This window comes from Lonchura striata, chromosome 17 (assembly GCF_046129695.1).
Source record: "Lonchura striata isolate bLonStr1 chromosome 17, bLonStr1.mat, whole genome shotgun sequence".
NCBI classification, from domain to species: Eukaryota; Metazoa; Chordata; class Aves; order Passeriformes; family Estrildidae; genus Lonchura; species Lonchura striata.
In genome coordinates this window covers 1,117,789-1,134,511 of record NC_134619.1, presented here as the reverse complement: position 1 = coordinate 1,134,511, position 16,723 = coordinate 1,117,789, and the positions used below count along the sequence as shown (strand labels likewise).

Here is a 16,723-nt window from a genome sequence, read left to right as displayed (position 1 = left end):
TCCCTGTGACTTTTGTTAAGAGTGCCATGGCAGGAGTAATTTGCTTCGTTAGCAAACACAGCAGGCTTTGGCTGAAGGGCTGGTGCTGTCAGAAAGGCGATTTATTTCTGCCCGTGAGCCGGTGCAGATGGGTTTCCCGTGGCTCTGAGGAGCAGGGCTGATGGAGCCCAGCTGGCTGCCCCTGCCTGCTTCAGCCCATTCACCTGGGCTGGGGGGTGCCAGAGCATTCCCTGCGCTCAGGAGCACAGAGCTGCACTGCAGGATGCTCTGCAGGGCTGTCCCATGCAGCCTGAGACGCCAGAGAGGGGTGGGACTCTGCTTTTCAACTTTTGCTAGAGAGCAGAAATTCATTTCCCTGCAATTGATTAGTCCTTGCATCTCCTGCAATGTATAGCTGAATTTTATCCTGCTCTTTGGTTGTTATATTCAATCACTGAGGCTGCAGGCTTGTTACAAACAATTCACGTTTTTCAAAATGCCAGTACTCAAGTGGGAAAACAGACTTTCTTTTGGTGCCACAAGGCATCTCAGTAAGCAACAAAAAAAAAACCCCAATATAGAAACCAATCTTGCTTTACTTAACTTGAAATGTGTTTTCTGTCTCCTGGTTAGCTCAGTGGCATCCCAGGGGATTATTGGTACGAGTTTCTTTGCACACTGCTTTGCAAAGGAGCTGAGAAGCCAAGGGCTGAGATGGAGTAGGTAATTGGGAAGTCTTTGGAGCAGCACTTGAGGAGCCCTGCAGACCACAGCCAGATTGCTCTGGGGCTGTGCCTGGTTCATCCCTGCCCAGGAGCACTGCACAGGCTTCCCCTGCCAGCCAGAGGAGTTGTTGATTAATAGCTGAAGGATAATGAGGGCTTTTATTGGTTTTTCCAGGTGGTGTGTGCTCTGCAGGAGGGAAGCTGGCAGTTCTCTTTATTACATGTGTTGTGTTTCCTTCCCCTCTGGTTCTGGGGCTGTGTCAGTGCCTGGGCCAGCAGCAGTGGCAGGGGGACACTCCTGCCTCTGGGCCCACTGGGCTCCTCTTCCAAAGGCTCTGGCACAGGTTTCTGTCCAAAGGGTGCTGAGAAATCCGTGTACAAACCACAGCCTTTTTGCCTGTGTCTTTCTCTGCTGGAGCAATCAAAGATTCTGGCTAGAGAGGCAGTTTCTGTTTTGTTTTATTCTGTGTGTTGCTGACTAAACATCCCTGTTCAAATCCCACCGACACCTCTGTGCTCTCTGCTCTCACTGGCACTTTTCCTGCTGCAGCCCCTTTGACACAGAGAGCCTGTTTCTGTCTCCTGGAAGCACTGCCAAGTTTTCTGTGGGGAGCAGGAAGAGCTCGCTGTACAACTGGACCCCCCCAAACACGCCCAGCTTCAGAGAGAGGTATTACCTGGTGAGTACCTGGGGAGAGCAAGAGGCAAAGCACAGCCCCGGGGCTTGGCTTTTGGGCTGGATCAGGCTGCTCGGGAGCACACTCAGAAATGTGAAACAGCACTCTGGCACCTTTACTGTTTATCTGGGGCTTCTTTAAATTTTTCTTTTAACCCCTTTTCTTTTAAGTTCTATTTTAGATTTTGTAAAGCGTTTTAAAAAGCCCTCAACAAAACTCTGCTCAGCAGCTGGGGCGGCAGGGGTGTGGGTGTGTGCTGCAGGAGTCTTGGTGGGATCCAGGGAAGCAGTCCCCTCTCCCAGGAGGGACCTCGGGCTTTGCAGTGGCTCCAGGCTCACCCGGGCATCTCCTTGCAGTCTGTTTTGCAGCAGAGGCAGAGCCCAGGGGACGGAGGGGAGGAAGCCCAGCCTCCCAGCATCCTGAGCTACTTGGCTGCCTGCGACTTCGACGTCCCTGCGAGGAACAAGCCCCACAACCCCGCGGAGACCAGCGAGGGAGACTCGTTCAGCTCCGAGGATCAGAAAGGGGCAGAATCCAGAAGTACGACCCCAGCCCCGGACCACAGGATGCCGCCGCTGGTGATCATCCAAGAGAGCGGAGCAGAAGGGCCGCAGCATCCGCTCCCGGACCACAGCACGCTGGACATCCTGAAGAAGACCCCGTGTGGGGATGGATTCCCACGGAGCCCCTCCAGCCTTGCCCCCCGTCGCCAGGCCCGGGGTGGGCGCCTGGCCGAGCAGGAGACCAGCAGCCAGGAAAGCTGGGGCGGCGCGAGGCCCATGGACGGGGCTCTGCAGGAGCTGCTGCGCCTGCTGCAGCCGCAGCACGGGGGGCCAGCCCAGCTGCAGCGCCTGCAGGGCCAGGTCGCGTGTCTGAGGGACAAGCTGAAGGTAGGGGGGTCTCACTGAGGGGTCTCATTGAGGGGTCTCGCTATGGGGTCTCGTGGCAGCCGGCATGTGGCTCTGCCCTTCTGTGGGTTCGGGTCACTGTGGTGGTGGCTTGGTCAGGGAAACCTGAAACAGGACAGGGATATCCTAAAAAGGGACAGGGACACCCCAAACGGGTCAAGGAGGTCCTAAAAGGGACAGGGACACCCCAAAGGGACAGGGAGACCCCAGAAAGGTCAGGGAAATCCCACAGGGGACAGGGAGCCCTGGATTTTGGCCAGCAGAGGCTGGGCGGGACTCGGGGAGCAAAGGCAGCCCCGGTGGGAGCCCGGGCTGAGCAGAGCCCGGCTGGGGTCTGCTCTCGGTGTCTGGGCTGGCTCTGAGCCCTGTGCTGCAGCTCGGGGTGGCCACAGAGCCGAGCAGAGGCTGCTCTGTGCCACTGCCCTGCTCCTGCCTGGCTGCCAGGGGCTGGGCACGCTCCTTCCCCTGGAGGAGAGCAGCCAGGGCTGGGCTGCAGGGCTGGGAGCAGGAAGGATCCAGCCTGGAGTAAGAAACACAACTGCCCTGGCCTCCTGCTCCCGTGAAACCTCTGGAAAGACAGCATTTAACACCCAAACCAAGTAGCCTCAGAGCAGCCTTTCCAAGGAGGACAAAGGTAGTGGCTCCATGAAATTCAGTGTTGATATGAAGCTCCTGGGTGCTGTGCTGGGATGGAACAGGCCCCCAAGGCTGCTGCTTTGAGCTCAGATACAGGGAATGAGTGAAAACTGTGTCAGTGACAGAGGATGCAGAGAATATCAGCTCTCACCAGGCATGGAGATAAAGGGGAATCCACAGGGATTAAAATATTGAAACATGCTTTGAATTTAACTAGCTACATTATTTTGGGGTCAGATTGCTGCACCAGGAGCACTTTGGAGCAGCACTTGACAAACCCTGCAGACCACAGCAGATTGCTCTGGGGCTGTACCTGGCTCATCCCCGCCTGGATGAAGCACAGACCCTGCCAAGCAGCACTGCACTGATGTGCAAGTAGCAATGCACTGACTTCCCTGATGTGTTAACAGTGAAATCAGAAAAGCAAAGTGATTTATTATTAGGAAGGAAATCAGAAAAGCAAAGTGATTTATTATTAGGAATGATTTCAAAACCAGCAAAGAGCAACTGCAAAATGGCTGGCCAACTACACACAACAGTATTTCTGCTTCCACTTCATCAACAGCTGAAGACACTGCACAAACATTCCTCTATGGAGAGTCTGATGGTGGAGACAGTGCTGGAGAGTTTTGATTTCCTGAACGCTGACTGCAGTGCTGATGAGCTGTCCCTGTTTGGGAGTGTGAGGACAGGCAGTGTCAGGTATGTGCTGCAGCACCTCGTGGCACAGGCAGAGGGGTCCCAGAGCAGCTTCTCTGGGCTGGGAAACAGCTGGGGTGTCAAATCCAGCACAGAAATGCCTGCCCACATTTTCAGAGAGGGTTATAAAGGCAGTTAAAGAAAATGCTGGTTTCTGTTCAATGCCACCTGGTTTCTTTCACAGCTCCTGCTGGGACTGTCCATCTCCGTTCTGTTTAGTGATGAGGCTGTAACTCTCTTTTCCCCTCATCTCACCAGCACATACAATGACAACGTGCTCCAGTCCCTGAGCTGTGACACGAGACCAGAAGCACGGGATGTAACTACAGGGGATGACAACCTAGACGTGCTGCTGCTGACACACCTGAGGCTGTGCAAAGGTCTCCTGCAGGTACAGAGCAGCCTGGGGCTTTCCAGGCACTGCCTGCCACTGCTCATGCTGATTACAGGAGAATTTGCTATGTTTTGTTTGATTGATAACAGCAGGGAGACTCAGAGTGGAAATTGGTGCATTAATGCAGTGAACACGTGTGTCCACACAGAACATGTCACACAAAACTCTGCTGCCTCTTCCCAGCCTCTGGGTTTTGCTCTAAGCAACAGCTCTGTGCCCAGATCAGGCTGCAAACACACAGGCTTGGCTTGGGCCATTTTAATGAATGAAAAACTGCTACAACAGGGAGCAGGTGTCTGGTGGGCAAGGGGCCTTCTGGGAGCAGCTGAAGATTTTTCACTTGTCTTAAAAGTTGGACCAATCCTCATTTATCTGGAGCTTGATCCTGCCCTTGTTTCAGCTCCTGAGTTATGTCTGTTGCATTTCAGAAACTGAGGACACCAAACATAGCCCAGGTGGTCCAGGAGAGCATTTTGGAAGAGGTGTCAGAGCAGACACGAGTCCTGGGGGATGTCCTGGATCTGTCTGTGGAGAAAAGTGAGTACCTGCCTTACCCCAGGGCATGCAGAGGTGCAGAAGTGGGAGAGCTGCACTCCAGATGGGCCTGCCCAAGCCTTCCCTGAGCCAAGGTTTTCATTCTAAATTCTTTGCAAACGTTGACATCATCAAACCAGCTCATCATAAAACCAGGGCTCATTCTTTGGTTAATCTTTTCTTCTACATAGAAGGAAAAATATTGGAGAAGTTGGTCTTAGAGTAGCTGAACTGGTATATCTTAAACAGGGATGATGCAGGTGGTGCAGTTTGCAGTCAAAGAGCAGCCTTAATAAAATCCTCTTTTATATCTGTGCTTTTTCTTGGTAAGCAAACAGCCCAAATTCTGTGCCCACTTGCCAGAACAGTTTGGTGGGCACAGAATTTTATCTTGGGTCTCCCCACTACTAAATTCTTCCATTGGCAGTTGGACATGACAAAATGATAAAGCACAATGAGAGGCTTGGAAGGCTTTTGTTCTCTTCCTGGTAAATAGAGCAGCAAGAATGCAAATTTTAGTTGGAAGCATTTTCTGCCAGATTCTCTCCTGGAGGATGTGGGAATAAACTGTTCCCTGGAGCAGGGCTGCAGGGGGCTGGTACAGTGTGATGGGAAGTGTGGGAGTCTGAAAGGCAGGAGCTCAGTGTCTGGAGGTAAAACTGGGGGATGGAGGGTCCAAATGAGGAGCCACAGGGTTCCTGAAGAGCTGCACGAGAGCCCCGAGGTCAGAGCTCTGCCCTGGGCAAGGAGCAGAGGAGGATCCCAAAAACCCTTGCCAGTGGCACCTCCTTGGCTGACAGAAGGGTGGCCCCTGAAACTTCCAGAATGTTCTTCTGGAACTGACTCAGAGATAAAGGGAACAATAAGAGGCAGAAGAGCTGCTGATGGCAAGCTCAGTGCTTGAGAGTGTGAACATTTGGGAGACAAATGTCCCGTTTTTAACAAAACCATATCTAATGCAAATACAAGTTAGTGCTACCCCGTGTCCAGATAGCCCATCTGCTGCCTAATTTCTCATCTAAAACCCCAAATCTGCTAGAGCTCGCTGACCTTTTAAAATGCTGGGTTTCAGTTATTCAGAAGACTAAAAAGAAGAAGCAGTATCTGAAAATCTGGAGTGATCTCGCAGAGCCTGGCAGCAGCATCTTGGTGACCTCGGCAGAAAGGTTCCGTCATGCTCTGAAATACACAATGATGCTCAAAGTGAAGGAGAAGTACCCCAGCCACCTGGAGACAGGTACCAGTGAGCACCGGGCCACACTTCATTCCAGAGCAGTGCTGCAAATGGTCCTTGTGCATTTAAAAACCCCAACCCCAAACCTTTCAGCAGCTTCCCCGTGAGCAGCCTGTGTGTTTTGTGTTTGTCCTGCTCCCTGCAGTGCTGCAGCGGCTGCTGGAGCAGATCCTCACCTGTGATGGGTTGCTCCCCTCCTCCCATTTCCAAACGGAGCCAGTTACTCTGTTCCAGTTCTATCGTTACCTGGAGAGGCACCACATCGGCAGCCTGGAGAAACACCTGGCAAAACTCGCTAAAGAAGGTAAAGGCAGTGCTCGGCTCCTCCTGCAGGGCTGCTGCCCTCCAGGCTCCAGAGCAGGAAACAGCCCAGCCCTTGCACTGACAGCTTGTTTCCATTTTTATTCCCCTTATGACCATGTAGTTTTAATCAGAACAGGAAAAGCGTGCTTGACTCCCGTATCTGAGCGTGTGCAAACAAACCCCGTGTGAAGGATGGGCTTAAGTGCCCTGAAAATAGGTTCTGGGATATTCCAAAGCTAAAGCAGACACTGAGTCAGGAGCAGCCTCCAGCTGGATCCAAGGACCGAGCACAGTGTGTGGCTTGGGTTCACTGCTGTAGCTGGACTCGGACACAGAAAAGAACAGTAACATTGCAGAGGTTACTGACCTGCATTTTGTAGACTGAGGTAGCCAGTGCCTCACTGGACTCTTGTCCAACATATCAAAAGTACTCCAAAACTTTCTCTGTATCAGGAAAGAATTATTTAAGAATAGTCCAGCCATTGGCCACATCTTCAGGCTGGTGCTGATGCAGAGGACTCGTGGAGGGGCTGGGTGCTTGAGCACTGCTCTGCTGTCCCAGCCTGGCACGGGACAGGGGCAGGGCGGGCAGAGGGCTGTCCTGCCCCGCTCGGGCTGTTCCTGCCGGGAGCGGGCACCGGGCTGGGACAGGGAGAGGGCACCGGGCTGGGACAGGGAGAGGGCAGGGGGCTGGGACAGGGAGAGGGCACCGGTCTGGGACAGGGAGCGGGCTGGGACAGGGTGCGGGCACCGGGCTGGGACAGGGAGAGGGCACCGGGCTGGGACAGGGAGCGGGCACCGGGCTGGGACAGGGGGCACCGGGCTGGGACAGGGAGAGGGCAGCGGGCTGGGACAGGGGGCACCGGGCTGTGTCCCTGTCCGGGGCTCTGCCCGCGGTGAGCGAGGCCGCTCCTTCCCCGGCAGTGATGCTGATCGAGGAGCTGCAGTGCCCCGGCAGGCTGAAGACGCTAAAGAGGCTGAAGGGGAAGCGGCTGGGCCGGCTGCAGCCGCTGCCGCGCACGCTGCGCCTGCTCGGGCTGCTGCAGCTGGACGAGAACCACCGGGTGGGCAAAGCGGCCACGGCCTGCCTGGCCCGGGCCGGCGGCTGCGGCAGCCTCCGGGCACGGGTGAGTGCGGGGAACGAGGGGGGAATGCGGGGGGACAGCGGCGGGGGACACCGGGGAATGGGGGGACAGACGGAGCTGGGGGAGCGGGGGGCCGGCGGGCGCTGCCCCGGGGCCGGCGGGCGCTGCCCCGGGGCCGGCGGGCGCTGCCCCGGGGCCGGCGGGCGCTGCCCGGGGCCGGCGGCGGGCGCTGCCCGGGGCCGGCGGGCGCTGCCCGGGGCCGGCGCCGCTCTCCTCGCCGTGTTCCAGCCCAAGGCAGCGGCGCCGCAGCGCTCGCCACCGCGGCTCGTCTCACGGGGCAATAGCCCCGCCGCGGTCGCTAGGATCGGGTTTGGTTGCTCGAGGACTCGTCCGACGTTTCGCTTTGCTGTGTTTTGTGCAGGCTGTCCTGTTTTACAGCGATGCTTTGTCCGGCTGTGACGCCAGGCTGCAGCAGGCTGCGTGCCTGGCTCTGAAGAACCTCAGGGTGAGCGCTGGGCTCTGCTGCCCTGCCCCAAGCCGGGATCAAACGTGTCGGGCTGGGTTACTGCAGCCGGGAACTGCCCGATTTTGGCTGCCAAACTGTGAATGCCAGCATTCCCAGGGCAGCGGGAGAGGGAGCCGAGGGCAGCTGGCAGTGCCTGACCTGCCAGGGATGTGTGACCTCCTGGGATGCTCAGTGCTGCAGGACAGTGTCCGACTGGGGACATCCAGCACGAGGATAAACCAGCAATGTTCCTGTATCAGTCAGTTCTAAACATTTACCTCTGGAAAGCTGAAGTTAAATCAGGGGATATTTTTAACAATAGTTGATTAAAGTCAGAAACAAAAGTGATATTTGCATTGCTGTCATAAGGAACAGCGCAGATTTAAACATTCCCAAGAGCTCTAAGCTGCTGTAATGGGTTTGCACACAAAATGTGAACCAGTATCTGCAAACAGGTGCTCACACAATAGCAAATCAGGGTCGGTTTGCAAAGCACCAGCTGGGATCAACCCTTTCAGTGAGGGTCCTAGTTAGGTGGCACTGATTTAATGGTCCCACAGTTGTGACCTGTACCCTGGAACTTTTACAGTTTCTGATGCCCTAAAACAGGAGAGAAGGTAACAGAGGTGAGATCGTATCAGGGAATTTAACTGTAACCCAGTATGTGGGGGAAGATAAAGGTCCCGGTGGAATTTGGATGTCAGAGATGGGAGTTTGTTTCTGTGTTTGCTTTGTAGAAAATGTCCACCAAACTGCTGAAAAGCTCCTTAGGCAAATTCTTCTTTTTTCCAACAGGCTGTGGAGAGCATTGAGCAGGTTGCCCACCTGTGCCAGTCTGAAACAGAGGAAGTCAGGAATGCAGCCAGGGAAACCACACTGTCCTTTGGTAAGGCTTTTGTACAGCTTTAAAATAGTCTGAAAGAGGGATGTGAAATAGTGCAGGCCCAGGAGGGGCCTCAAGTTCAGCCTGAACACATCCAGGACAATGGAAATATTTGATGAACAGCTGTTTCATACCATGAAGATAAACTTTACATCACACGTAACAGCCAAGGGCCCCTGATCAAGTTTATAGAACCAGACCAAGGGGATCCTGAAGGATTAAGTGCTTTAGGAACCACTGGACCTTTTGAAAAGGTTGTAGATAAGGATGACAGTTTTATTCTGCTTCATTACTTGTTACTTCACCAGAATCTAAGTGACAAGTGACTGATGGGGGAGGGGGCCTGATAAAATGTCAGTGCTCCCCACCTCCGGCTGCCCAGCATTTGTGCTTTTCCTGGGGACTCAACAGCTGGAATGCTGCCAGAGCATGGCCAGGGCATGCAGGAGACAGCCACCTCCCCGTTCTGTTCTTCATCCCCCACTTTGAGCCAGGTTTAGTCCTGGGCATCTCCAGCCTTGCCCCACAGAACACTCAGGCTCACATGAGACTCTCCAGCTGTGATGCTCCAGCTGTTACTCATGGAATGCAGGAGGGCTGGTTTTCCATGGTGGCTTCCAGCAGGTTTTCCCTGAGGATGTGTTGGTCACTCTTGAGTCCTTCCTCCCAAGCCAGGCTGTGACAGGAGTGTCCCCAGAGGGCTCGGGGTGCTCTGCCTGTCCCTCAGCAGGGGCTGTTTTCTCTCTCCACAGGGGAACGGGGCCGACAAGCCTTTGAGAAGATGGACAGGATCTGCTGTGAGCTGAGAGAAACAGCTCAGGAGGCCGAGATTGAAATCACAGTGTTTTAGTAGTGGAATGTGAGGAGCTGGATCCTGTTGTCCTCACAGCCACATGGGTACCTGAGGGTTTGGTTTTGTCTGGCTTCCTTCTGTCCTGTCCTGTCCCTGCTCTCTCCTGCCCCATGACAGGTTTATTTTCAAAGGGGACAGTTGGTCACCTCCATGATGCAGCCTGGAATGTATTTTCTGTCTCTCAGCACATGATGAAATACCAAGTGCTGGACAAATGAAAACTGGGATTTCTCAGAATGTGGATCCAGGTCTTAACTGGAGTTCAAATCTCCATCTTGCTGGAATTAGCTGCCCCTGCTCCAATTCTGTCCAATCTGATCTGTTTTCCCAGGAAGTGATGTATTAATTTGGCATTCTCCAAGGAGAGAAATGATCACTCTCCCAGACCAACTGCCCTGTCAGTAGAACAAATCCAGCACCACTGCTTGGTGGTTTCCTTTGCTTGGGCAATTGAGCTGCAGAAGGAAAACCTGGTAGTCCCCAAGTCACTTTGTAATTGCTGCAGCTCAGCCAGGGCCAGCAGGGCCTGACAGGCTCTGTAAGAGGTGTGTGCTCAGCTGCAGGGGATTTGCCATGTGCAGGTCTGACTGAGGGAGGGACAGGTTTGATTTTTAAATTCTGAATTTAGTCATAGACCAAGACTTCTCCTCCTGATCCAGCCCTGGCTGGGCTCATTCCCCAGCCCTGGCTGGCAGGGTGCCCATGGGGAGCAGCCTGGCTTCAGGTGCAATACTTGAAAGGGGTTGGGATTGTGTGTACATATTTATATATATATATATATACACATAAAACTTTTCTATTTGGTATTTATTTGTTGGATTTCATACTGTTTTCTAAAGTTCTAATAAACCATTTGAGACAAACTCCTGGGAGTGTTTCCTACTGCTGTGCTTGCAGCCCTGGGGACAGGTAAGAGGCACTAAATCCCCAAGGAACAGGGCCCTATCTGCCCTGTCCTGTTCCACTTTGGTGAACTTTCTCCTCCAGTTGTAGGTTTCCTTAAAAATATAAACCAAAGGTAAATACTGGGATTCAAACACCAGGAGATGCAGCTGCAAGCAGGGTCAGCATCAGCTCCTGCAGAAACCAACCAGGTGCTTGAGCTCCTGCACTTCTTACCCTTAAAATTCAACCTGAATTCAACCTGTTCAACCTGAAAGATCAAAGAGGGAAATGGAGGTGGCAGGGAGAGATGGGGATCCTCTTTCACTGGAGGTCTGCCTCCAGGAAATTCTTACAGCAACATTTAAATCCCTTCACTCTGCAAACCTACCCTCTGCCAGCCCTCGTGTGCACATGGGTCAAGCAGGAGCCCATGGATCCAGCCCAGAAGCAGCGACACATTCAAGTGAGTTCTTTAAAAAAAGAGTTTTATTGTTACAACTAAAATGAGAACTGAAAACTTGTATGGGAGATTGAAAAACTGTACAGTTGTACTCTAACCTGGGAGGCCCAGCAGCGGCTTACACAAAAGACAAGATACCTGAAACTGTATTATACCAAAACATTCAGCTTTTTTGTTGAGTTTTTACATTTTTTTATAAAAGTTTATTCTATGGCAATCTGTAAAAAAGAAAGACCTGATGAGTAAATATTTGCTTAAGGCAGATAGCAGAGCAGCTCACTAACTTTCTAACGAGTCTAACATGGATGTTTGTCCATTTCCAAGAACAGGTTACCCAACACCCCACTGTGCTACGGTATATACACCCCCCAACTACCACAGACAGTACAGGACAGCAAACGAAATGGGCACAGCTCAGCACTCCCAGCCCTGCCCACACCTCCCGGGGCTCTGGGCACAGTCACTGCGTCCCAGCCAGGGTCAGGGCCTGGAACACAGGGAAGAAACAGGCACCAAGAGGATGCTCAAAGCTCTTCTCTCATCTGCAGGAATTTTGTCTGGGTAGAATCATTTGCAATGGAATAACTGTATTCAAAGGAAGGATCATCTCATTTCCTGCCAGACCTAGGATTGAAAATATTCCCTCTTGGGAAGGTGGTCAGAGGTGGGTTTGGTCTGTTTTGTGTCCCAGGGCCAGGGGAGGTGTGGCAGGGCTGCCTGAGCTCTCTGGAATGTCTGTACTACACTCACTCAGCTGAAAGGAACATGCTACCACCGGGCACACGGAGCACACGGGATCCCACGGGAAGTCATGCCAAGGATTAGGCGAGTACACGGGCTCTGATAAACACCAATCGGTCCAGTGCTGAACAGAGAGACTCAGCAGCACCCTCTGAACCACAGCCACTAAGGATCAGGTCATGCAAATATCATTTGGGCACATCAGGAAGCAGGAATAGAAGTTCTGTCACCTTTCAAGCACGTGGTGTTTCATCGGGACACCGCAGACTTCACATGCACTTTAATACAAAGGGGTACGGATGGTGCCTCAGGGCAGGGTCCTGCCCACGCTGCAGAGAACAGTGGGGACAAAGCAATCACAGAATGGATCTTAAATACACAGATGAGCCATTATATATTACCATTTTTCTATACTCATTTTTCCTGTTTCCAATAATATAACTAAATATCGACTGATTACAACATTCCTCCTTTCAAGTACTGGTCTGACCAACAGTCTCACAGGTAAAGGATCGATTCCCAGTACTACCTGAGGATTTATTATTGTACTCTTGAAAAGCCCTTGATGCAAGCTCAACAAAACACAGAACAGAAGTAACTCCCACCCCCACCCACCCCTTCACCTACTCACCCACTGAGGGAAGAGCTACACCTACAGCCAGCTTGGCAAAAATAAATAGGGAGTGGAGGGGCTGCCCTGGGCTCCTCCACAGCGAGGGCTGCACTGAGGGTGGCTAAGTGCTATCAATCTAGAAGGACTTTAGAAATAAAACAAATCAGTAACACTGCTGCAGATCAGCTGTCATGGGGCAGTTCAATCACCACAGCTCCCAGGAGTGACTCTGCTCCTGTCCTCTGCACCACGACACAAGCAAAGAAATCTTTGCTATTATTGTTGAAACTGTCAGTAATTTGGTATTACCCCGAGGAGCAGCACTGGCTGCTTGGTGCAGTGCTGCCTGCCAGTGCCAGTCCTCCCCACACAGCCCAACCCTCCTGAGGGAGCAGCTGCAGAGTGAAACTGCATTTTACATTCCAAATGCTGAGGTTTAAGGACTGGTCCTGCCACGGGCACGGCCCCACTGCTGGTGGACGTGGTTTGGTTGAATTTCCCTTTCCTGTTTCTCTCCCTCCCCTCGACCTCTCCCAACCCAGAATATAAAAGTAAAAACAGCTTTAGAAAGGATGGTGCAATGTAAAGAGGCATATGTGCAAGTAGAGTGCAACAAAAGTCAATGAGGAGATACACTTAGTAAAGAAAAAAAAAAGAAAAAAAATCAAAGAGCTGGACGTGTTGGGATACCCTGAGCAAATGCAGAAGCCTGGTTCTATCAACACAAGTAAAACAATCAGCTCTTTAAGAACAGTTATGCCGAGATTAAATATATCAATACCACAGGCACTGCCCACAACTCAGTCTTTAAAGATGAAGCAAATTTAAAAAAAGACAAAAAAACAACCAAAAACCAACCACAAACACACCTCCCCTTCCAAAAGTTTACATTCTTCAGGTATGTGGGTTTCTTTTTCTTTTTTTGGGAACTTGTCAATGTAAGTCATGTATTTGGTTACAACACTTGGAGAGTACAAGCAAGTTTCACTTGTGCCTAGTTTTTCTGAAACAAAAGAAAATGAACTGGCTTTTTAAAAAAGGCTAAAAACAACAATGTGTTGTAATTCTATTATTTAGTTAAAAAAACAAACAAAAAAAAAAGGAAAACAGACTATTTGGCATTTTCTCTGCTTACTCCTGAATATTTCAAGGCCCTGAGATTACAATATTATGTTCTTGGGACCACAGGGCTGGATAAAACCCTAGTGCATCAATTCTCTCATGAAGCCCTACCCAAAGTTCTGGCCTTTCCCCTAATCTACCTGCTCTGAGCCACGGCTGCCCTGCCGGGGGCTCCGAGGAGCTGGGCGCGGGCCGGGAGCGGCGCTCCCGCGGCAGCTCGGCCCAGGGTCAGTGGAAACACACCCTGTAGCAGAGATAAGCTCCTGCCGTGAGGAAGGTGAACATGCAGATATTCACGAGGAAGGGCTTCCAGGTCGCCACCACGTTCTCGTCCTCCTCCTCCGGGCTCTCCTTCGGCGACTCCTCCTTGCGGGGCGAGAGCCGTGGGTTCTCCCCAGCCGTCCTCCTCCGGGCTTCAGTGCCGTGACTAGTGCTGAGGACAGAGGGAGGGACACTCAGGGCTGGGTAGGGACGAGTATTCCTTGCTGGACTGGCCATGGAGACAGAAGCCATGCGGGTGCTCCGAGGGCAGGGACCAGCACAGAGCTGCAAAGCTCTTGGAGCTGCAGCAGCCACCCAAGCACAGCCCGTCTCCAGTTAGGACACATTGGCTGCTCAACAGAGGTTAGGAAGAGCTTGGGAGGATTCTGTGCCCTTTAAAGAATAAGCTTTACCCACCACCTGCTTTCACTGCTCATCACAAACCTGCACCAAGACAGGCAGTGAACGAACCCAGCTCACACCCGCAGCTGGCTCAGGGAAACACCAAAGCTCTAAACTCAAGCACCTGCCCAGAAAGCCAGAAAGGGAGGAATGTGGCTGCTCCTTCAGCCCTGACTCCCAGAGAGCATCTCAGGGTGGAAGTGAGCATCTCCTCCCCTGGTCCCTCCCTGCCCGAGGCTGTGGCTGCAGAGCTGCCCGGGGCAGCAGCGAGGCAGGGTTACCTGTCTGTGCTGGGGGCCGGAGCCGCCTCCTCCACGCTGCTCACCGAGCACCTGATCTGCTCCTCTCCAGCCTGGGGCTTGGCCAGGAACTCGGGGTGCTCGTGCATCCTCCCGTTGTGCATCTCTGAGGTTCTCTTCGGGGGCCTGGGAGGTGGGGGGGTGTGCTCAGGGGGTGGCTCCAGGTCTTCGTTGGAGAGCTCTTTCCACTGCTCCTTCAGGGAAGGACAAACCCTGTTAAGCTTTTCTCTTTCAAGCTGCTCTAACTTTAAACTTTACCATGGCAGAATCTTTATACTCTACCTTTCAATTAACTCTTTACAGTGGCTCTTCATTTGCATTGAAAAAAAAGAAAGAAAAAACAGACACAAGAACTCCAAGCCCAAGCTGCATCCACTACACAAAACATATTGGCCATGTAAGTGAGAAATTCCAATCTGCTTCTAAAAACCTCAAGCACAAAATAAAATCTATTTTGCTAGAGCTCTGCTTACCATAAAAACCCCTGATGAATTTAATCATGACACTTAAATTTCAGGCATATTAGAAAACTTGTACTGTCTGAAATGCCAGGGGAGGCTGATGCAGCAGCTCCACCCCAGTCACTGTGCAGGAAAGCACAGGAGGCAGCTGCTACAGAGCAGGTATTTTGGAAATCATTAAAATACAGCATTTTAGGTCATGACAGATTGTAAAGCACTGTACCTAAAAACCCCATAATATAAACATGTACTGAAGCTGAAGCAAGCACCAAATTTGAAGCTTCTTTCCATCCTGCTCCTCCCACCCACTTGCTGCAGCTCTCTGGAGCTGCCAGGAGCACTCACTTGCACTGAAGCATCTCCCATGATGAATTTTGCCCCTTCAATAACAGCTAAGTAGGAGAAGCGGAGCTGGTCTGCAGTCTGGATCAGCCCCATCCTGTACTTCCTCATTTCCAGGAGAACCTGCTTGACGTCCACGGAAGAAGGATCTTTCCGTTTATCCATCTGCAGATAAAAATGTGAAACATTTTCTGCTCTGACGAGGTTCACTAAAGTGACTCATTTTGTGGTAGGGCCTTCATACCACCCTCCACACTACAGCACGAACAAACACACACAGCTGGTATCAGCAGCTCATTACTGGTCTCCAAAACAACTGAAGGGAAAACACTGGGCCTCAAATACGCTGCTTTCCCTGAAGGCAAAGCCTGCCTTTGTGAATCACTCTGGAAACTGGGGACTTCCCTTCCCCAGACTCAGAATGAGCGCTCAGGAGCGAGGCCTGCCTGGAGCGCGCTGCTGGAACAGCGGGGCAAAGCAGAGCCGGACACGGGGAGCGCTCCCAGCCCTGCCCTGTGCCCGGCAGGGGCTCTGAGCAGTGGTCCTTACCAGCAGCAGGCAGGTGTCCACCAGGCAGAAGGTGCCCGACCTCCCGATGCCAGCGCTGCAGTGCACCACGACCGGGCCGTGCCCGGGGCTCAGCGAGCCCGACTCCCGCACCTTGAACAGGAAATTCAGGAACGACGCCGGCGACTCCGGCACCCCGAAGTCGGGCCACGTGGTGTAGTGAAAGTGCAGAATCTCCCGAGTTTCCTGGCTCTGCAGAAACAGCGTTTGGGAACTCTTCAGTTTGGGCACACCGGTCAGAAGGACTGGGAATGGCTGATTAAATTCCAAGGACAAAGCTTCACCAGTCTGAGGGAGCTTTTAGAGCTGCACAGCCAAGACAGTAATTACAAGTAATGGTGCCTTGTTGTGAAGGGCTCCACTGGGAGCAAAGGGAATTGGGTAAGTAAATTTACTTATTTCGAGTTTAGTTATTTCAGTACAGTTCAAAAGCTAGTGTCACTCCAGGTATGGCTGAGACATGAAACTGCCTGGAGGGTCCCCCCATAAATACCCAAGAGTTTCATTTCCACAACATGTCATGCAGGATCATCAAATCCAGGACAATTCATGACTGCCAATTTCAAGCCCTTTTTAGTGAGGAGATGAATTCCAGGCCAAGGAGAACAAGGACTGGATGAGATCCGCTACTCACGGTCAGGTTTTCCAATTCCAGCTGTCGTACTGTGTAGTAGGATTTGATATCTTCAGATATCAATGTTAGTTTCAAGTTTGTATCTTCAAAAAACATTTCTTTCTCTTCCTTCCGTGGCCAGTACTGTGCACACTTTACCTAAAACCAAGCAGGACACACATAAATGTCATTACACACTTCTGCCTGAATTGCAGTTTTCTTATTGAGGTCTCCCAGAGAGATGAGCTCTGCAGAGACTGCTGCATGCCAAGGACTTTAATGAGCCAACCAAATAGGAAAGCAGCACATTTTCAAGCGTGCAGGAAAAACCTGGAACTAAAATCCTCATCAGCAGCAAGAAAAGGAAAGCCTGCACCCAAGCTTGTGACAATGGAATGTGGGGATCCCGTGCCTGGGAGAATTGGCCTCCTCCTGCTGCCCTTGAGCCACTCCTCTCCCTGGGATCGGGATCACCTCCCCTCTCCAAGGCTCTGTACATGGCTCAGGCCTCTTTTGTTAAAGGACAAATCATGTGGCCAAAG

General features: G+C 52.1%; 2 protein-coding genes across 3 annotated transcripts in view; one reads left to right on the top strand and one right to left on the bottom strand.

Moving 5' to 3' along the window:
* Positions 1 to 10,278, top strand: part of RIPOR3 (RIPOR family member 3) — a 41,642-nt gene extending 31,364 nt beyond the window's left edge. The window contains exons 12-22 of the mRNA XM_077786973.1: positions 1,255 to 1,384; positions 1,738 to 2,271; positions 3,491 to 3,627; positions 3,883 to 4,015; positions 4,447 to 4,555; positions 5,625 to 5,789; positions 5,932 to 6,090; positions 7,014 to 7,216; positions 7,596 to 7,679; positions 8,475 to 8,565; positions 9,315 to 10,278. Coding sequence (XP_077643099.1) covers positions 1,255 to 1,384; positions 1,738 to 2,271; positions 3,491 to 3,627; positions 3,883 to 4,015; positions 4,447 to 4,555; positions 5,625 to 5,789; positions 5,932 to 6,090; positions 7,014 to 7,216; positions 7,596 to 7,679; positions 8,475 to 8,565; positions 9,315 to 9,412 — 1,843 coding nt within the window. The 3' untranslated portion in view covers positions 9,413 to 10,278. The remainder of the gene's footprint in view (positions 1 to 1,254; positions 1,385 to 1,737; positions 2,272 to 3,490; positions 3,628 to 3,882; positions 4,016 to 4,446; positions 4,556 to 5,624; positions 5,790 to 5,931; positions 6,091 to 7,013; positions 7,217 to 7,595; positions 7,680 to 8,474; positions 8,566 to 9,314) is intronic.
* A 490-nt stretch (positions 10,279 to 10,768) lies between these two features.
* PTPN1 (protein tyrosine phosphatase non-receptor type 1) overlaps positions 10,769 to 16,723 on the bottom strand; it is a 30,196-nt gene continuing 24,241 nt past the window's right edge. For both annotated transcript variants that reach the window (XM_031506579.2, XM_031506580.2), the window contains exons 5-9: positions 16,203 to 16,340; positions 15,551 to 15,760; positions 15,005 to 15,166; positions 14,181 to 14,392; positions 10,769 to 13,669 (exon numbers count right to left, since the gene is read on the bottom strand). In XM_031506579.2, coding sequence (XP_031362439.1) covers positions 13,465 to 13,669; positions 14,181 to 14,392; positions 15,005 to 15,166; positions 15,551 to 15,760; positions 16,203 to 16,340 — 927 coding nt within the window. In that variant the 3' untranslated portion in view covers positions 10,769 to 13,464. The remainder of the gene's footprint in view (positions 13,670 to 14,180; positions 14,393 to 15,004; positions 15,167 to 15,550; positions 15,761 to 16,202; positions 16,341 to 16,723) is intronic.